Source organism: Rattus norvegicus, chromosome 6, assembly GCF_021556685.1.
Source record: "Rattus norvegicus strain SHRSP/BbbUtx chromosome 6, alternate assembly SHRSP_T2T, whole genome shotgun sequence".
In the NCBI taxonomy this organism is placed as follows: domain Eukaryota; kingdom Metazoa; phylum Chordata; class Mammalia; order Rodentia; family Muridae; genus Rattus; species Rattus norvegicus.
In genome coordinates this window covers 100,529,293-100,551,316 of record NC_141539.1, presented here as the reverse complement: position 1 = coordinate 100,551,316, position 22,024 = coordinate 100,529,293, and the positions used below count along the sequence as shown (strand labels likewise).

At 41.0% G+C, this 22,024-nt stretch overlaps 1 protein-coding gene across 16 annotated transcripts in view; it reads left to right on the top strand.

The window, feature by feature from the left end:
* Ppp2r5e (protein phosphatase 2 regulatory subunit B', epsilon) overlaps nucleotides 1-22,024 on the top strand; it is a 149,604-nt gene that overhangs the window by 90,580 nt on the left and 37,000 nt on the right. For all 16 annotated transcript variants that reach the window (NR_197772.1, NM_001106740.1, XM_087552753.1 and 13 more), the window contains 1 exon segment: nucleotides 14,643-14,744. Coding sequence is in view for 15 of the 16 variants with exons in the window: in NM_001106740.1 (NP_001100210.1) it covers nucleotides 14,643-14,744 (102 nt within the window). In the remaining variant the exon portion in view is untranslated.

Below are 22,024 nucleotides of genomic sequence, written 5' to 3'. Positions count from 1 at the left end.
TACAGATGCTGGGAAGTGAACCCAGCAAGTGCTCTTAACTACTGAGCTATCTCTTTAATCCTTAGTCATTTAATCTTAGTGCTTGACCAATTACTAGTCTCTTTACTTACTAATCACTGCAAATGGAAGCTTCCGTGACCAGAAAGCTTCTGGTGGCTACTCTAAGGGCATAAACAGGTGTTTTAAAGGCAGCTTGACAGGCACATCAGGTCCATTTTCAAAATAGCAATAGTAGCTTCCTACTAGTGCCTATGACTTCTCCTGCTATGGCCTTTGACTGGGGTTTATGGCACCAGATGTAGATTCTGAGCTGTAGAGCAAGCAACAGATCCAAGCAGAGAGTGGTTGGTTACCATTATGACAGACTCGCCACTACTGCCTTAAAGGCTTCCCCTGTGGGCTGGACAGTAATGCTGCACACAGTAATGGTCTGCAGCTGAGCAAGACCATTGTTGCCTATTGTCCCCTAGTATCCTGTACAGGACCCTCTGACACTGTGAGGGGCAGAGAGATAGCAGAGAGGGAGCTTCTAGGCCAGATCTAGTTTGCGTTCTTTGCGGTCTACCAGATGGGTAGACAACGGCAATTACAATTATCTTGACTGTTTTGGGGGCCCTGGTGCCTCCCTGACCAACAGCTTATAGGGTTATAGTCCACTCCTGGCACTGAACTTTCATTTAATAACCTCTCGCTTCTGGGAGCAATCTTATCTTAGTGTCAGTTTGGGTAGGTTGTTATTTATATTTATATAAATTTATATTTAGTTATAAAATATATTTAGAAGTACTTATAAATTCCCATATATATGTATTTTGTATTTATTTGAGTGTGTGCTGCCTCTATACTATGCTTTTTTTCTTGAACCCCCCCCCCGGACAGGGTTTCTTTATGTAGCCCTGGCTGTCCAGGAACTCACTTTGTAGATCAGGCTGGCCTCAAAATCCACCTGTGTCTGCTTATTGAGTGCTAGGATAAAAGGTATGTGCCACCACACCTGGCCCCTTGAACTTGTCTATCTAAAGATTCTTTATATTTTTAAAAGATTTATTTATGTATGGCTTTTTTTGTCTGCACACCAGAAGAGGACATTGGATCACAGGAGATTACAGTCATAGGCCACTCCGAGCCCTCATGTGAAGGCTGGGAATTGAATTCAGGACCTCTGGAGGAGAAAGCAACCAGTACTCTACACCAGTGAGCTGTCTCTCCAACCCTGAATCTAAAGATTCTGAAGTCTTTCTTGTATCTTTGGTTGCTTCTGACAAAGGCAGATGATATGTGGGCTGTGCAACTGAGTGTTCACTTTTTAACCAGAAAAACTTACTCATTTTTAAAAAAATTTCTTGCACAGTTAGAATATGTCTTGATCATATTGACTTCTTACTTCCTTTTCCAGCTTCCCCCTAAATCACCTAAATAATATTTCTTGATATAATTGTGTATTCGTGCCCTTCCTGTCTTAACAATTTATTGCCCCTCAAGAATTCTTAAGGGGTTTGAGATTGGGATTTTAACTGATTAATTTTAATTTTTTTTAATTAGAAAAGTTTTTACTTAGGAAATAACTATTTGCTTAGTATTTAAGCTGTATTGCTTCTGGCCTGCTTTAAATTAAGGTTGCTCAGGGTTTTCAGTATACTTAATATTCTTTGAGAGGTGTGACCTGTCAATCACTGATATCCAATAAAACCATCCCGCTGTACTGAGTGTCCTCTTCTCTCTCTAGCCCTCCTTTGTAAAACTGGTCCAGAGTTGTGCAGAGTCAGAATACTGCATTTAAGGTTGCAGTGTCTTTTCCCCTAACTTTTTAATTTAATCTTGAAGATGAACGTGTAGCTCACAGGGATAGCAGTGGTCATCCAGAAGGTGGGAAGTTGCAGCATGCGAAGAGGATCTTAAACGGAGAGCAAAGAGCATCTTTAACAGCTCTAGCTCTTGGCATTTCTCCAGTGTAGTTATTTCTTGGCTGGGAGATGGGAGAGCGGCTGGAGGATGGGAGAGGAGAGGAGGGGAGGGGAGGATTGACTGCACACAGCTGATTAGCAGAAAGAAGCAGAGAAAACCGTGTCCTTTGGAGTGGAGCTCTCAGAGACTGTAATGCCAGGGGCAAGCACTTGGCAGGAAAACAATGAGCAGGCCATTTCCAGGCGGTAGCTGGCCACTGACCAATACTTAAAGCCAAACCTGAGTTATAAACTCAAGCAAGATGAAATGTATGACTTCTGATGTTCCCCTGCAGTGTGGCGAGAAGATTAGGAACTTTGAGAATGAGGGCTAGAGGCAAGAGGGATGAAAAAAGAGGGTGTGTCCTCACAGGAGGCCAGAGGTGAATGGGCACAGGGGACCACACATGCAAGAAAGATGCTTATGAGTCAGAACAGGACTGCTCTCAATATGATAAGCTGGAGAGCAAGTAGACTTCAGTAAGCTGGCCAAGCAAGCCGTAGTGGAGAAGATACTTCTAGGCCCTTGGTAACAAAAGGTTTTATTGAAGAACAGTTTTGAGTATTGTGAATTGCCCTTTGTGCAAAAGTTGGGCCTTATAGGAGGGTGAGGTAGAACAGTGTCTGGACTAATGCATTTCCTTTTTGATTGCCTGTGCTGTTTTCCTTTTAAAAAGAGTTGTTAAGATTAGATGATTAGGTGCTGGAAAATGGAGCTTTTTTCCCCCTTTTTTAAAAGTTTGTGATGTTCTTAAAAGCAGAGTCAGAAATAATAAAAAAATTATGAGGTAGTGGTGTTGAAATAACGTGTGAGCCCTAGAACCTTCTCTGGGATTCCTTCAGAGGAGCTAATATCTACACCCCCTGTGTTCTACTGATGGAGCCCGTGTCAGCTCTACCTCGACAGACTAGGCAGTAGTTCTGTGGTACGGAGGACTGTCATCTGCTGGCAGGATCTGCGGTCAAATTTAAGTCTGGTGTGTATTGATGACCCTAAGCTAGTTCAGGACATTGTTTTACTAATGAAAGGTCACAGAGCCCATGAAACAGGTGCACAGGTATAGAGGGGAGGTGGTGACAGTTTGGTAGTGTTTCTTCATTAGCATAGTGGTTTCCTCTGCCTGCCTGCCTTCCTCACTTTTGATTTATATATTTTAATTTTATGTATATGACTTCACATTCATGCTGTACCCCACAGAGGCCATCAAATCCTCTGGAACTGGAGTTACAGATGGTTATAAGCCACCATGTGGGTGCTTGGAGTTGAACCCAGGGGCTCTGGAAGATCAGCCATTGAGCCATCTCTCCAGCACAATCCAGTATTTTCAAATGGGGGCTAGAAATGTACACCAGGAGTAGTGTGAGCTTTGTGTGTGCTTTTTAAAATTCTGAATTTCAGAGACATTCTTTTAAAATTTAAAAATTTTCCCATAGTGTTAGCTGATTTTGAATCTCAGTGTTTAAATCAGTTGTTCAGCGACGACTTTGTAAGTCAAAGTATTGTTCTATCTGTTTGAAAGTTTTGGCTCTCAGAAATCACCAGGTTGAATAAAGCCTGTCTCATGCCTTGCGTGACGGAGGTGGAGCTGGAGAAACGGGGATGGGACTTGTCTGCAGACACCAGTGGTGCAAGGATCTGTGCGTTGTTTATACAGAGTGAGCACTGGCTGCTGCGGTGTTTACACCTCTATTTTTGGATTCTAAGATTAAATATCAACAATTTTCACTTTTGGATTTACTGCTACATTTCCAATTTTGGAGAGAATACAATATAGTCATCTCTGTGAAGTTGATTTCCCTATGATGTTTTTGTGTAAGGATCTCATTCAAGGTAGTTAATTCAATATCCCTGTAACCATTTCATCAGGTAAAAAGATGCCTTGTGTTTTGAATGAGATTTAATCTTGAAATAGAAGCCAACCATAGTAGAGGGTTTGTGGTTGGACTCATGGGTAATAAGGAAGTCAGGGGTGGGTCTATGTTGCAGAGAGCAGAGCAAGCTAGGAAGACAGACATGGGCAAGAGGTCACAGGTGAGATAGAAATATGTTTTTACTTTTTCCCATCTCTGTGAAGAGTCTTTGCTCTTCTAAGGAGGGTGAGGCCAGCAGTTTAGCACATAGGCGTGGGTAGTTGAGTACTGTTGTCTTGATCCTGTCAAGTGGATACAGAGAGGAAGGAAGTGGAAAAGAACATCTCTGAAAAGTTCTTCCTATATTTGTTTGCTTATGCCCACCACAGAGCATCATTGTTTACGTTTGGATACTCATCACTGTTTTAAACCAATTTCATCTCAGTCTTTACTTTCCCCTTGAAAGCCTCAAACTTAAACCTGCTAAACGTTTTAGTGAAAGTTTGATGACTTTAATAATTGTATAAAATCAGGGACACCCAAAAGGCCAAAAGAATAGCAGCCCACTGGAAGAGTAAGAAGGTGGGAGCAGCGCCCTCCCGGTGTAAGTGGGGCCGGTGAGGCAGTTTGGTCCTGAGCAGAGCCAGTTTGAGATGATGTCAGAGCTGTCCTGGACTGGAAATGGAATAACTAAAGATATCCACAGGCCAAGGTGGATATGGTGACAGAAAACTGAGGAGGAAGCCTTCTCTACCTTGGCTCTAATGCTGACTTCCCCTAAGATGGTATACGTTTTCATTTAACGAAAGGGTGGCTTGAATTCATTCATTTGAATTCTGTGTTCCTCTGCAGACCCAGAATGATCTTGAGCCTTCTACTTTGCTTCGTACTGAGACCAGTACACTCGGGAGGCAGGTGCTTATGTGGGTCTCTCATTTTGCCTTGGCTTAGAGAAGCTGTCATTTGGGTTTCTGGCTGTTTCATTGGATTCTTTCCCCATAAAAAGGGATTGATGACTTGTATAAAGAAATTCAATTTTTGAATTAGCAGAAATTAGTAGAGGATAGGAGAAAAATTTGATAGGAAATTAGTTGCTGAGTCTTTATTAAATAGATCGAATGTGTACGTAGTTTATTTCATTTACTGCTTAGAGTCTCAACTAAGTTTATGAAAGTAAAGACATGAGAACATGGAAAATGGGGAAAGATCATAGAATCATCATTTTGGAATCTGGGTAGCTGATGCAGGTCTTTCACTAACTTGAGTGATCAGAGAAAGGAGGCTCTAAAGCCTTAGCAAAGGTGCCCTGGAAATGATCTAAGTCACACCTTTAACAAGGAGCTGCACAAATACATCTCAAAGAAAGGATGCCTCGGGCAAAGCCAGGTGCTTTTGGAGCAAAATTTATGTAAGAAGCCATGATTCCTGGTTCTGTCTCACTCTCTCTACACCAGGGAGTGAATTGATCTCCCCCCCCCCCCCCCCAAACAAGGTTGCTTCCCCTGAGATGCCAGAACTGGAGAGAACCATTGCTTAGGGAGTGCAGGCGCTGCTGTGAGAAGTGGGTCTTCTGGGGACTACATTGAATAAGAAGATCTATAAGCGTCCTCCCCAGCTTCCAGATTACCCTGTTCTCTGAAACATCAGTCAGGGCCAGAGGAAAGAGTCAAAGGGGAGTTTCCAGGGTGTTAGGGTAGAAAGGAATCAACCCAGTCAGTCTCTGTCCAGACAAACCCACAAACCTCAGAGGTCCCATTTAAAGTAAGACTGTCTGTGGTACAGAGAGAGTTAGAGCACAGGCGTGGATCTGACAATGATGCTATTTTTACATAGTTTCCAACTTTATCTAAATGGTGTATGTATATATACACACACACACACACATACACACACATGTACAGGTGGGTCTGCTTTCATTGAAAATATAAATAATTGAAAATATCAATAACATGCATCTAAGTTCTTAAGAATAGCTGTAGATTTTTCAGTTTCATGAGAGTATTTCATTATTATGCGTGTTATACTTTTTCACTGTTTATACTCTTGTCCAAATTTGTGTGCACGTTTCCCTGCCTCGTGCTAGAGATCAGATTTTCCACTATTGAGCGAACACCTGGGTTTATTTTTTCATTTCTGCTTTATAAATACTGCCTTCTATGAGCTTTGGTTGATTAGGCATTGAAAATCACTATATGTGGACAAGGTCGTGCCTAAACGTCATCTTTTTCCTTCCCCCTGTACTCTCATCTCTTTTCCTGTCTTGGGGGCTTCTGTTCTCTAGTTAGCATGGAGCAGGTCCCGGCCAGTGGAGCGAAACAGTTTGTTGCCTTTGCTCAGTTTCCCCCCTGTACTTAGCTTTGTGCTCACGCGTGTTCTGAGTTTTAGCTTTCTGTTCTTGATCCCTTAGGACATGGCTTCCTTTTCTTTGTAATTGACAGGACTCATCCTTCTGATACCCAGAATATAAAGGGGCTAAATTATTTGCAGAAATAATCAATTATATTCTTAATCTAATTGTACTGACTTATCATAAGAACCGCTAAATATTTCAAGGAGGAACAGTAGCAGTGAAAACACATTTTTGTTTCTTTTTAAATTTTGTAGAAATATGTATAATTTACATATCCCATATAGTCAGAAATAACCTTTAAAAATTAGGTTTTTGAAAATAGGATCTCTCTGTAGTCCAGGCTATCTTTGTTCTAGATTAGGTGCCTGGCAAAACGAAATAGTTGACAACAGAAATGTCATTAAACATGATTTCTTCCTTGTAAGAATAGGAGAATAGGAGATGCCTAAGCGTTGTATTTGTTTGTTTGTTTAAAAATTTCTTTCATACTCTTTTGGAAACGTCTATGTATTAAAATTTTCTGAGGGGTTGGGGATTTAGCTCAGTGGTAGAGCGCTTGCCTAGCAAGTGCAAGGCCCTGGGTTTGGTCCTCAGCTCTGAAAAAAAAAATTCTGATTAGGCAATATTTTAAAGTTTTTTTTTTTTTTTTTGGGGGGGGGGTTCTTTTTTTCGGAGCTGGGGACCGAACCCAGGGCCTTGCGCTTCCTAGGTAAGCGCTCTACCACTGAGCTAAATCCCCAGCCCCTAAAGTTTTTAAAATTGTTTTCTTTTATCAATTATCTCTTGGAGTTTTCGAAAAAATCATTGATGCTCTTTCTGCCTCTTCAGAAGGTATAACAGAACGGTACTGTGTTCTAGAAAGCCTGCGATCTAGATTCAGAAGGTATAACAAGCCTGCATCTAGATTCAGAAGGTATAACAGAACAGTACTGTTCTAGAAAGCCTGCGATCTAGATTCAGAAGGTGTAACAGAACAGTACTGTGTTCTAGAAAGCCTGCGATCTAGATTCAGAAGGTATAATAGAACAGTACTGTGTTCTAGAAAGCCTGCGATCTAGATTCGGAAGGTATAACAGAACAGTACTGTGTTCTAGAAAGCCTGCGATCTAGATTTGAAGCGTGAGGATGAATGCACCACAGGTCTTTAGAAATGTCTTTAGTCTCCTTACAGGTTTGTGCATGTTGTAAAAGATCTCACAACTTTCATGAATGTATGTCTTTTTGTCACGTGAGCTATGCAGTGTCCTTAGTCAGAGAAGGTCTCCTCAAAGGACTAGAACTTTGTCCACAAATGTAGTTTTATACTAAAAATTGAGGAGTGAGCACCTGCATTCACAGTGTTTCTGAGTCATGAGTGCTGGTGAGACTTGGACTTGGGATAAGCACGAGTGTTGGTAGACGCTTAGGAAGTCCTGTTTGATTCAAGTCACTATGGTTGAAATTAAAAGTATATTGGTAATATTACTTAACATTGATATTATGATATTTAACTTTCTGATAATTCTTTAAACAGTATCATAATGTGCTTTGGGATTTTTGTCCTTGTTTTTGCTCTTTATCCATAATCAATTCAAAGGGCAAATTTCAAAAGAGGTTTTATCATTATTCTTGTGCCATTAATGATTCTTAAACTTGGTGTTACTGTAAGGAACTTGACACTTTATGTTTTTGTTTATTTTCTGTAAACATTTATACATGCATATATATTATTTTAATGTTAGAAAATTTGTTAGAATTTTAGTTCTTAGTTCAATATTAGTATGAGTTTTGATATGTTTGAAAATAGTTTTATGTGTTCAGATAAATCTGATTTAGAGGTCCAAGTCATGTTTATATTCATATTTTTTGTTCTGATAGAATTGCTTTTTAAAATGCCATCTATGAGAAATGCTGATGAACTGTTTAAAATTTTCACATTTTTTTTCCCTGGTGGAGGAGGTGGAGGTGGTGGTGGTGGTGGTGGTGGTGGTGGCGGTGGTGGCGGTGGCGGTGGTGGCGGTGGCGGTGGTGGTGGTGGAGGTGGTGGTGGTGGAGGTGGTGGTGGTGGTGGAGGAGGTGGTGGTGGAGGTGGTGGTGTGTGCTTTCAAGCCCAGCACTTGGGAGGCAGAGGCAGATGGGTCTCTCTCTGAGTTTGAGGCCAGCCTGGTCTACAGAATGAGTTCCAGGTCAGTCAGAGCTGCATGGAAAAACCCTGATGTGACAGAGCTTTTCCTGATTTCTCCTTCTAGATACACTATTACTGGATTTATTTGGATTAATCATTGTTGATTATGTGAATAATTGTTAATTTAGCTACAACATTGTAATTACTGGGTTCTCACTTGGATTGTGAGTGCTTGACTAAGTGAGTCTTTTAGTGATTTTTCAGTGTGTGTTAGATTATTGGCTGGATGATCAAGTAAGTGAATAAGCTAGACAGAACCTCCAGGATATTGAACTGGCTACTTTTATGGAGCCTTACTGTGAATAATGCCAGAAGAATAGTAATACCTCTTAATTAGGTGGGTACTCCCTAGATGACACTCTTTTCTATTTGAACCTTAATTTTTTTTAGATTAATCCCAGGAATTCACTTTATGCCTTTCGTGGTATTATTTTTTTGCTTTTACCATTGTTATACTTGAGTTTTGTATAGTTGTTTGAAATGATAGCTTTGCAGATTAAAGTGGGAAGAATGTTCTGAGATCAAGCAGTTCATCTGCTTTTTATTCAGTAATGATGGTACTCAGCTATACAGAGAACACATTATAGAGCACAGAGAAATGATTTAGGTCAGTTTATTATAATGTGAATACAGTGCCGTCTCTAGATTACATCACCTGCTTAGTTTAGCAGAACATAAATATTAAAGGGGCTAATAGATATGTAACTAAATATGTGTTTATTCTTTTTAAAAGATTAACTGTTGTTATGCCCTGTCCTTCTGTATGTTCTAGATTCAGGTTGGTGAATGCTTAGGGAGTAGTTACTTCCTGCCAGCCACAATAGTTTTTATAATGTGTAAGACACAACAATAACAAAAAACAACCAAAAATCCTATTGTAAAATTAGAGGTTTCTATGGGTGGAGACAGTGACGGGGAATAAATCAAATAACTTTAAGCAGTAACAGTTGTATTTTGCAATTATTAAGTCACAAGGTAATATATTATTTAATCAAAAATGATTTAAAATGCTAAGAAATTTCCCCATTTGCTAATCAAGCCATAAATGGGAATTTTGTAGTCTTCTCTTTCACAGTTGGCCATGACTTTGACATTTGCTTTGCTCACAGTGATCAGAGGTGTCTAAGTTTCAAAAGAACTAACAGGCAGGTCCTCACAGCAGTCCTTAGATCCGAGACCTCACCTGCAGTGGCTCTCCTCTTTTGCACAGGCTCTTACTAGAATCAGTGTGATTTTACATTTGTCAAATTTAGCAACTGCAAATACAAGGCATATGGTTAATTTGAATTTCAGATAATTTTTTAAAACAGGATTGTCCCAAATATTACATGGAGTTGACTTTAAAAATGTCTTATGCAATTTAGATTTAGCTACATGTCCTGTCTCTGTTTGTCAAGCCCAGTTATACCTGTTTATGAGGTGCCAGGCATTCAGAAGCCAGTAAGGAGTCCTTGAGGGTCTCAGAGTGTGAGCTGAACAATAAACAAGGGATTTAAGGAAGGCAGCATTGAGTGGAGAGGTTTGGAGATGGTTGATGCCAAGGATCTGAGGCAGGAGTGGGGCATTCAGGCAGGCATGCTATTGCCTGTGGGTGCCTTGGAGTGTCACTGATAGGCCAAACCCAAGAAAGAGCTAGGTGATGGGCAGGGGGAATGGGGAAATGGGACAGCTTCGAAAATGAGAGAATACAGAAGAGGCAGGGGAAGTTAGAGGAAAGGGAAGGAATGAGTCAGCTCATCCTTGGTCTCCAGGGGTGGCTGTGGCAGTGGGGGAGGAAGGTATCAGGGCAGGAACCCTAAGAACTAGACTCTTGTTACCTTGAGGACCTCCATGCTCCGTCCACTCGGTCTCTGTACTGTAACAGGAAGTCTGGATAAGAATTGCTAACTGCTTTCTCTCCCTTTGAGAGAGTTGAACAGGTTTTTACAGTGCTTCCTTCCATTCCTTCTATTCCTTAGCCTTGCTCTCTCTATGGCTACTCTTTGGAGGTTGGAGGTCAGGCCAGTGCTTTCAAGCCTCTGGTCAGATTACAGTATTCAGTGTTTATTATGTCTTAGGGATGAAAGTGAGTCAGACTTCCTCAAAGACATCTTTGTCTTATACTTTTCTTTCATTCTAATACCACCCTAAGTTAAAATAAAATAGCTGAGGAAGCCTAGTATATGATTTGCTAATTTCATATATGTGTTTTCCCTGGATGCATGTGTGTACTGCGTACATACCCGATGCTTGCAGAGAAGAGAGTGTCAGAACCTGTGGATTAAGAGTTATGGATGGCTGTGAGCCATCATGTGGGTATTGGGAATCAAACCCAGGGCCTCTGCAAGAGCAAGTGCTCTAAACCCCTTAACTATCTTTCTAGCCCCTCATATACATTGGGAGTTTCTATTGTATCTTTTTGCTAATTCAGTCCTGAATTAATAAAAGAGAGGGCTTACTAGTACCTCTAGTGCCTCATGTATCTTAAGATAGAGGGATTTGTTTGAACCTTTGGAAATACGTAAGTATATTTTCATCTAGCCATGTAAGCTCACTATAGCACTGCTGCATGGTTGAGCATGACCAGCGGTTGCTGGTGGTTGTGATCTACTTATGTACACATGCTAAGACTCCCGCTGGACTGTTAGCCTGGCACTGAAAATCACAAGTGCTTTAATGGAAGCAGATTTATGACTTTCACCATTTTGGGGGTGGGGCTATCTTGTGCCCTTTCCTCAAATTGGACCCCACGTATAAACTATTGCAGATAAATCAAGTGGCCTCTACTCCCCACTTAACTATACACTTAGATCCGTCCACTTATCTATCAGTTAACTATTACCATTTAACTCGCCCACCCATTCATTCAGTTCTGAATCACTTATGAGCTGAGGTTTCGCTTTTTGACTCTTTTGATGACAGTGTTCTTTTTACCTGTTTTTGTTCTTGGAGCCATAGTGGTACAGTCAGCATGAGGTACTCAACTAACCTTGTTAGGAACTTCCTCCTAATTTTTAGTGTTCCCCTATAACCACAGTACTTAAAGTTTCATACTATTTCCTGGAATTGATGTATGTTTCTAATTGATTGAACAGAAAGTTTATTTCCAATTTTATACTTTGGAGAATGTTGCAAATGACAGCTTTATGGAGCCCTTTCAGCCTCGTCTTGGATTGGCGTCCATGGCATCTTGTTAATACATACTGAATTCCAGGTTGGGCCAGAAGCTGGGTCACTCATTGCTGCTCTTCCCCTTTGCTGGGGAGCTACTCACTCAGACCGTCAGACTCCTCTGGAGAGGATGTAGAAGTAAGCTAATAAACACCAAAGACATGACTATACCCCGTGGTGTTCTTTTGATGCGGTAGCAGAAAATGAAACTGACCAAACCAGAGGCTTTGAACACTGCACAGTCATTAATATTCTTCCAGATAACATGAGTGTGTCTAAATCCCCTGGAAAACTTAAATGAAATTAGGCTAAAGTAGAACCACATCCCATAACTTTATAAATACATCTAAGGTTTTTGTTGTTGTTGTTGCTGCTGCTGCTGCTGCTGCTTGTTGAGTTCCTTGTAGGTCTTAGAAATACATGCGTATTTCAAGTTTTTTAGTTCTGGGACTGGGGAGAGACAGATCAGAGAACAGATGGCTACAGCAGTAGGTGCCTTGTAAGAGTTGGTGTGTCCCAGACTGCATACAGGTTCCAGTGTCTACTCAGGAGTTGTCTAGATAGATAGATAGATAGCTGTTTTCTACCCTTTCCTGACTCAAATGTGAAGAGAAAGGAAAAAAGACAGTCGTCATGGGTGACAACGGATGAGTGCTGGCTAAAGTTCTAAAGCTTCCCCAAAGCACATCAAGCAAAGTGACGTAGGTCAGATGAAAATGTGATTTTGAAAAAAAATAATCACTGGCAGTAATTCAGATTGGATAAAGGACCTTGTGAATTGGATATGTATGGCTGGCTAACTGAGGAGACTTCTAGATGAATAGGTATCTAGTCACTAGTTTCTAAGTGACTAGTTTCTTCTTAGATACAATATCTCATAATTGCTAGAAGAGAAAATTACCCACAGCAAAAAGATTTCTAATATTTCCCATTATTTGAAATAAAATAGAGAATGTTGTCAGCTGACTTTCTGGAACACTGGGGAGATTCTGACAGCCCAGGTTCCACTGGAGCTGCTGGGTGCTTGTAACCTAGCAGCTCAGCTCCCCGGCTTCTGTTTCCAGGGCTCCGTTGGAGTTGTGATGGCTGCCGTAGACATGACATCCTTTTCAGTCTCTGGACAACGTTCCTTGCTATTTCCTCCTCTTTCTCATCTGTCTCCTCTTTTAGCTCAGAGATAGCAACCTCCAGTTCATTCTTCTACCCTGCTTTAAACGCACACTTCTTGATGTACTTCACTTCCAAATGTTGGGGTGTACAGCAGCTCTTCCAAAGTGATCCAGTCAAACCCTGGCACTAAGTATCCATGCACATGTAAGTTCTCAGTTGTCTCTAACCCCAATCTGTCCAGTCCAAGTCCAACTTCATATGTCTTGTTGCTTTTAGTATATCTTTAGCTGAACCTCTGAGTCTTTCTACCAAAGCAAGCAAACAAAACAAAACATCTTTTGCTTCCCAGTCTTTATCTTGGGAAACCATCCTTTGTTTATTTGTTTCTTTGTAAATGATTCACTTAATTAATTTTACGTGTGCGGGGTGTGTGTGTGTGTGTGTGTGTGTGTGTGTGTGTGTGTGTGTGCATGTATTTATGTGTATATGCATGGTACCTGTGAAGTTCAGAAGACGATGTCAGGGCCCCTGGTACTGGAGTTAATGGAAAGTTGTAAGCCACCACATGGGTACTGGGAATTGAACCTGGGACCTTTGGGAGAACAGTCAGTTTGCTTAACCACTGAGCTAGCATTTCAATGCCCTTTAACCACACATCCTGTTTGCTTTGCCATCCCCTAGTCTGAGCCACCTCTGTTCTTATCATACTACCTAAATTCTCTGGAACTGCTGGACTGATTTAAAAGGACAAATCAAGTCATGTGACTTCCCTGTGCGCCATCCATTACAACTTCCTGTTGTACTTCAAGAAACAGCCAATCATCTTTCATAGCTTACGCATCTATGTTGACTATTCATAACTAGGAAATGGGACATTGCAGCTTTAACTAGAATAGAATTTTCACGAAGGGTGGCTTTTCTTTGTTCACTATTATTTTCTCAGTGCCTAGAACAGAGTATACACCGATAAGTACTAATAAGAACTTGTAAACACATTGATCCCATGGGACTTCTAAAGCTTTTCTCCTTCCTTTCTCAAACCAGCACAGCAGCCAGGCACAGTACTTTAATCTCAGTACTCTGGAGGCAGAGGCAGGCAGGTGGATCCTGAGTTTGCAGCCAGCCCAGGTTCCACAGTGAAACACAAGAAAACTCAAAGCAGCACAGTGTAGCTCATCATTTTCTACCGTGTACAAAATCCTGCAAGGCCTCTCATGTTCTGTCCCTCTCCTCTGTCCCCTTCTATCCATTTCTCTGCTGTTCCTGTTTGAGTCTTCAGGTCAGAGGATGTGTCTGATTACAAGGTTAGGTGAATATGGAGCAGAAGAGCTAGCAAGGAAATGAAAAAGGAAGCCGAGAACAGCATTCGCAGGTTTAAGAAATAGCTGTTTTGTGATGACAGTCTTGTACTATGCATAGTAGGAAATCCGTTGAGTCTTCTTCGTCCTTCTTCAACAGTCTCCAGTCTTAAAGCTGGACAGTCAGCATCTAATTTAGATATCGCCTATGGCAAAGAAATGGTGAGTTGTGGGGCTTTAGACATACATGCAGCTCGTCAAGGGCTTCCACAGTAATTCCTAAACCATCTGGGACAAGATTAGGCTTGATTTTAAAGGATGTTAGGAAGGTTCTTAAATTTCTTTCCTGATCCAATTTTTTTTTTTTTAATGTGTGTGAATGTCAGAAGTTTCATTATGAGTTTAACAATAAATGTGTGAATTGTGAATGAGCCAGGGAAAGGAAGTGCTTTCAAGCCATTGGTAGTTCTGTGTATATTAGTGTAAATGGGTTTGTTAGAAGCACATTTGGTGGGTATGGAAACCAGTGGGGCTCTGACGGGACACGCCCGGCCAGCCACAGGGCTTGAGTAGGGTGTCAGTGAGGACAAGAAGTCCTGCTTCGGAGACGGCCAGATGTCACCCTTGGGCTTTCCAGATTTGCCTCTACGTGGTCGCAGCCCGGAGCCTGTGGAAAGAAGTCCCTGTTTTCAGTTCCGTGGCATTCCCTAATGCACTGTGTCCCCAGAGCACCGGCCAGAGGTACTTGGACCTGATTGCTGCTTGTTTATTTTTAGGTGTCTTGCAATATATTCAGAACTCTCCCTCCTAGTGACAGCAATGAATTCGACCCAGAAGAAGATGAACCTACCCTCGAGGCATCATGGCCCCACCTACAGGTACTCGACTTTTCACATGTGTTATAAAGAAACTCCATTAACTCTTCCTGGTTAGCATGGGATTCCTGGAAGGAAGAGACCAAATTAGAATAAATATTGGCAAATCAATGCATGCTTTTGTGTTTCATGTGCTTGCTAATTAGCATGCCAGAAGAGAGGAACTGGGTTTCAGTGCAATACTTTTCCGTGACCCACTGGGTCTCTGTATTGCAGGTCCAATGCCTAGGTCTTACTCCCTTAACTGAACCATTTTACATCCTGCCCCTGGAAATTCAACCAGGAACAGAGCTCTTTTCATATTTGGGCTAGCTGCATGTGATTAGGTCACAGAGTACATACCCCGGGTTCTTTTTTTTTTTTAAGTAGTAGGTGCCTGGGGACTTTGTATGCCTGTCTTTGCAATATCACTTAGTGGGTTTCCTTAGTTTATGCAAAGGTCAGAGCCATATGGCAGTGAGAGAGAGGAAGAGTGGAGAAAACTGTCAGGGCACCAGTGCCAGGCTGTCTACTTAGTTTACTTACGTATCAACTCCTTATTTTTGTGTCCTTTCTTGAGGCCAACGTTCCTTAAAAGAAGAAGACAGATGCTTGAATGTGTGGGCTCCTAAGCCAATTTCCCTTGAGTTGGAATGTTTGCAGAGGACAGTGAGAAATAACGTGAAGGAGAGGGAGGGTGGAAGAGAAGGACTGAGCTCTGTCCGTCAGCACCGGACAGGAGCCCCTGTGTGTGGTGCTCACTCACTGAGCTTGTGAAAGGCTCACAGGAATCTGCGTGTATGTTTTCCCCACGCTAGAGTTTTTTACGTAGACTTGCAACATGGCTAATCCTTTTTTAGTGCCTATAGGTTATTATGGGTACATTGCCTGCCGTTGTGGTTACAGGGCTCTTTCCAGGGCTATTTTCTACACCCTGTCCTCAGGCTTGTGGTCCTGTGTGATCCTCTGAGAGGACCAAGGTTGGGCAAGTTATGTTAGTTTTAATACTGTTTGGTCTCTTAGGTTATCTGGCTCTTCAGTCATCTGGTGAGTTATATATACTGTAAGAGATTTGTAGGCCTCTACTGTCTTTCTCATATGTATTTTCTGGATGATACAAAATTCAAAAACAAACAGATCAAAACCCCTTTGAATGGTGGAAATCTGGTTATATTTTATTGTTTTTTTTAAATGACTTCTTGTATGAGCATAGCAAACTTTTGTCATTTCCCTTCCCTAGTCTGTCACCTCTCTTTCTGTCATGGAGACTTCAGCAGGACTGCATCCTACTCTGATTTTTTTTTTTTTTTCAGTTTCTTTTCAGTTTTGGAAATAGATTCTTACTGTGTATGTATCCCAGAGGTCTACCGGGCTCTGCTGATTATGGCGTGTGCTACCATACCTGGCTTGATTTTTAAACCTGCTAAGTTGAATCAGGGTTGCTTGCATGAGCATGGGTCAGGGGTTATTTACTGGGTGATAAGGAAATTTGTCTTATTTGTAATGCTTGATACTAGCCAACTGGATTGAAATTTTGTCTGAGAGAAAATAAAATTTTTAAGAAAGTGTTCGTCTGAGAATGCCCTCCATCTCAAGGTGTGCATCCCAGTGAAGAGTCAGGCCATTGTCATCATCTGCAGAGCATTTTCTGCACACACTTGAAGTCCCACTAAAATTCAGCAAAGACTTAATATTTCAATTTATCTTCCTGAACTTAAAAAATTGTTAAGACATCATTCTAAAGAACCTGCAGTTAAAAGTGTACATAATGATAGGAAATAGAAGGTTAAATTAGTTTCCTAAGCTATTGCACTAATGTGAGGGCTGCATCCTAGCGCCCCCCACCCCCTTCCGGTAGGAATATTAGCGGCTGGCTCCTCAGAAGCCACAGCTGCAGTGAGGCTGGTGATAGGAGACGTTTGCCCTTTTAGATACAAAGTCAGAAATGTATATAAAATGGGCAGGCTTTATGCGTGCTGACATCTTGTTCCAGCCTATAGCCCTTCCGGTCCGATTTTAGCTCTTAGGGGAATATGTCTGACTAAGGTTGGATCAAGTGAAGAAAACTTACTTTTAAAAATCACAGAAACAGCAGACATGGTGACATGCCTGCCATCCCAGCTCTTGGGAGAGAGAGGAGGTTCAAGGTCATCCTCAGCTGTGAAATATGTTCAGGACCAGCTAAGCCTAAGTGAGATCCTGTCTAAATAGATAAAACAACAAAAAGCAAAAAGTCTGAGGTGAAACTCACATCCCCCCACTCCCAGGAGAGCTCTTGCTTGCTTAGCTCCATTCTCACCTGCTGTGTGGGCTTCCTAGTGCAGGCTCCAGACTTTTACCAAGAGTCCTTGGTTTCCTGTGGGTAGCCTCACTGCACTCATTAGTCACTTTCTCGTTTTCAAGAATGTGGCTTCAACTGACAAGATCATTCAGAGTGCTTAAGAAATCTCTTCATAGAGGAGGGATGGCTCAGTGTAAAAGCGCTTGCTGCGCCTGCCTTGAAATCCAAGTTTGTTCCCTGGAACTCACGGTGGAAGCAGAGAAATGACTCTTTTACTTCCATGTACAACCCTTACAATATATGTATCATACACACAAAACATAGAAATGAAAACTTTATCTTTGTGATAAGTGATGTCATGATCACATATCACTAAATTCAATATTTTCCTTGTTGTCCTTGAAGTTCTAGGGATGAACCTAAGGTTTTGGTACATGCTGGGAGCTGGCAGTGCTTGGCCTCCATTTCCCCACCCTCCTTTTTGAGATAGAGTCTCCACGTGATGTTTGAGCTAGTCTTAAGCTCCCAGTTGCAGCCCAGGCTGTCTTCTGATTGGCCATTCTGCTGCCTCTGCTTCCTGAGTGCAAGAGCTGGGCACCACTCTGCCCATCTAACATTTACTTAGCTGTGTAGTTGTGATACCAACTGTGTCTTTTTCCGACCAAAACGTAGTGTGGAGTCACCTCCTTTACCTTGTGAGTTCTGTAATTCACAGTATGCTGCTACTTCTGGACCACATTTTAAAGAAAGCAAAATGTGACCGTTGGAGAAAGTAGAGAAGAAGAGAATCACAAGATTGGTTAGTGTGTAGTTGGCCATTCTTACTATCCAGCTAGCTGACTATTCTGCAAAACTCAGTTTTAAATTTGTGGCCGACACTGAATTTACTAAGCTGTCTGTCTTTTCTATCTATGTATGGATCTTTGGAAATACTTAGAAATACACAACAGAATATTAAGTTCACAAGGTATTTGATCAAAAATATCAGAGGTCTGTTTATAAAGAAAGGTCTATTTCATTTTTTTAAGTACTTCTGTTGGTGTATTTTAAGCTGGTATGACACAGTTGCCATGGTTATTGTTTATGGGTTTTCAGAGATTAGATCTGCCTTTCCAGTAGAATGTGTTTTGCAATTTTTCTGTTTACAATTAAGGATTGCTTTCAGTGCCTTACAGCGAGACTGGAAGCCAGGAATGTTAGGTTTTTGTTCAAAGACCTTCCTTATGAGACCTCGAGTAGTGATTTATTTTCCCACCCCAGTTTTCCCTTTAAAAACTCAAGGGAGGCTTTTTTATTCCAAGGTCAGTTTGTTTCTTAAGTGTAGAACAACTTTGTGCTTATTTCTAAATGTGTCTGAAGGGTTTCTACCAATTTACTTTATGTTACTGCTTTCATGGGACCAGAATAGAGAAATCAAATTGTTAGTCCAGGTAGAAAGCCTGTTGGCTGAGACAGGCCTGGGAGATGGATCTTTTTTACCTTGTGTAGAATTCAGAACAAGTCATTTAAATAAGTGTTGAATTCAGGACAAGGGGTCATTTAAATAAGTGTGGAATTCTTACAAGAGTTGAAAAACAAGTATGTTGAAAGAGAACAGTTGTGTGAGGGGTGAAGATTTAAGCATATTATGATGTGAACCCTCACAGATCACTGGGGAAGACTTCTCCCTTGAATTTAGAAAGTATTTAAGAGGAGATTAAAATCCCATCTAGTTTTGTGAGTTGTCTCCCCCACCACTCCCCATTTTGATATGAGGTATCTCTGTGTCCCCCCAGAGCACATCTACAACTCCTAGACCTGCCACAGCTTCCTGCATAGCTGGGATTACAGGCACAGCAGCTTTATACAGATATAAAGTGCTAATGAGGGAGGGACAGGGAGGGGGTTCAGCAGGCACAGCCACAACCAAGCTTCATCCAGGAACCAATATGGCGAACAGAGAGAACTAGTCCCCAAGGTCCCTTCCACTCACATACACACATTAAATACATACTAAAAAATGCTAACAGGAATACTAAATTAAAGCGTTAGTCTGAAGCCTCTATAGGAATATTTGTTAGTTGTACTTCTGGATCCTTAGAGGTCCATCAGTTTAGTGGTGTACAAGGCTAACACATTTTTTAATAAATTTTTTTATTACATTTATGTATGTGTGTGTGTGAATATGAGTGTGAGTGTGTGGGTCAGAAGACAGCTTTTGGGAGTTGCTTCTCTCCGGGAATTAAATTTAGCTCATTTGGATTGGTAGCAAGCACTTACGCGCTAAGCCATTGCACTGGCCCCTACTGTGACTTTTTATCGTAGTTCTATGGTATGTGCCCTTGTCCCTGTGTTGACTAATCATTGTAGATTTGTACTGTTCATTATAAAAATGGTGGGCCTCTGACGCTGGCTTTGGTTTTTTGAGACAAGATCTCACTATGTAGCTCTGGTTTTCCTGGAACTCCTGTGTAGACCAGGCTGGCCTGGAACTCACAGAGATCAGCCTGCCTCTCAGTCCCAAGTCCCAGGATTAAAGGAGTGTGCTACCACTCCATCCAACAGTGGTATTTAAAAATGCCGTTGACGTGCACAAATAAGGACAAGTGTCAGACTAGTCAACACTCAATTGCATTCCCTGCTGGCACTTGAAATTTACAGGTGCCTGCTTCACTTAAAGTGCGTTTGAAGAGCATCCCAAGTGACTGACCCCTGAGCATCCATTTAAAATACTCTGCATGGTGACATGAGAAGTATGCATGAGTCACAGTACTGCTGCATGGTGCAGTGCTGTGGTGACCCTGGGGAAGGTGCTGGGATTGCTGAGAGTGGCAGGCTGGACCAGCTGCTTAACAAAGCATAAACTGGTTATTAAGACCTAGGTATTTGTCAGCTATTTCTCTAAAACAATAAAGGCAAGTTGTGAACACTTCTCATTACAGATAGAATTTAAATACTAGAAGCATTACTTAGAATTTAAACTTTAGAAAGTCTGTATCTGTGTTATAGTGTACATCTGTCTTTTAGTGTATTTGTTAATACCAAGCTCTAGACTGTTCTTGGGAGAAATAAAAATGTGATTAAAAGAAAAGATATTGTGAAATGGAATGTGTCAATATTTGAAAACTGTCAGAGTCAGTGAGCCAATATTTCCCAACTGGAAAATAACTCATATTCAGAGCACACATGATCAAGGTCCATCCAGACTGGTATAGTTGAATAGTTCACTGGCATCATTTCAGATTCTGTATTAACAACCCATTGCTTTTCTATTTTTTACTTTTTATGTTCTCTCCCTCTCTCCCTCTCTCCCTCTCCCTCTCCCTCCCTTCCTCCCTCCCCACCCCCTTCTCTCTCTGTGTATGTGTACATACATATATATGTACATATGTATGAACATAAGTATATCCAAGTACAGGAGTCCAGAGGCTGAAATTGGTATCATCCTTCATTGATCTTCAACCTTGTCCTTTGAAGCAGGGTCCCTCAGTCAGACAGAGCTCAATGGTCCACCCTGCCTGGCTAGCCAGCCTGCTCCCAGGATGTCCCCATCTCTGCCTTCTGAGGTTGGCGCTCTAGGTGGCTGCTGTGCCAACCTATCCTGACCTGAGTCCTTGGCTCTAAGCTCCAGTTCTCTTTCTCATGTACTCTAACTTCCAAGTTGCATCGCAGCTCTTGTTCAGAAAGAACAGATTTTGATGTTTGTATTAAAGAAGAATAAAATTCTGTAAGACGACTCTAAAATACTTTCCCCTCCAACCTTGATTTTTTTTAAATGTACTTTAACAATAGCAATAAATTTGAATAGTGAAATGGTTATAAATCTGTTTCTGCTATACTGGGTATTAAAGAGTGTTACCCAAAATGTAAACAACATGATTCTGTGTTATCTTATTTCCCCAAGTTAACAGCCTTAGTGCTGGGATTTCATGTGCCAGCATGCTTATTTCAGTTCCTTTCTTTATAATAATTGTTCTAAATATATGTGTTTATGTTAACATGTAATACATTTTATTATAAAATGAAATGATACATATTTTAAAATTTCCCAGCCTTTCCTTATAAATACATATAAATCAAATAAGTTAAATATTCACACACATATATGAAATTAATGCTTTTGGGTGTGTTTTCTAATTTTAAGTGTATAGGAAAAACCCACAAATGTTGTTTTAGGCAGATGACGGTGATTATGTTTGTCAGTGAACTTTGTGTGTAATGTTACATTTAATCTCATATTATTTCCATTGCAAAATGAAAGAAAGAATTCAGAAAATGAATGTCCTTAGACTTATACAGTCAGGAAGGAACAGAGCTGGGTTTTGAGCCCAGATTTCCTCTCTGAAGAGTTTTACTTCAGTAATGCTGCTTTGTAGTTTGATGTGGTCTGTAACGTAGATTTATGGTGCAAAAAAAGAGAATAAACATGAATCCTGCACTGTTTATCTGAGCAGTTGAGATTGATTCTGTCTGTGAGACTGCTGCTTCCAAAAGAGAATATTGTATCTCATGCTATAGTACTTAGAAGACTGTGAGCTGTTAACACACTCTTTTTTTCTTTTAAAGATTTACTTATTTTATGTTTGAGTACACTGTAGCTGTCTTCAGAAGAGGGCATCAGGTTCTATTATAGATGGTTGTGAGCCACCATGTGGTTGCTGGGATTTGAACTCAGGACCTCTGGAAGAGCAGTCAGTGCTCTTAACCACTGAGCCACCTCTCCAGTCCCTGGCACACACTTTCTTAAAGAAAATCTGGCAGTAGTTATGTGTCCAGAGTGTTTGGGAATCTTTTGGTTTGATAAGCCTCCCTTTAAAATATTTACTTGTGAAGTATTTGGAAAATTGTGTGTTCTGTATGATACGAATTGTAGAGCTCTTTGCTAGAGAAATACTGTAGAACCTACTTAAATATCTGCATAGGAGATTGCTTAATTATGAATTGAATTCAGTATAAATTATGAGTAATTGTTCATTTACTAAAAATGATGGTTGACACAGATTCATAATGTATTGTTTGAATGGCAAAAGCATCAAGATATGCA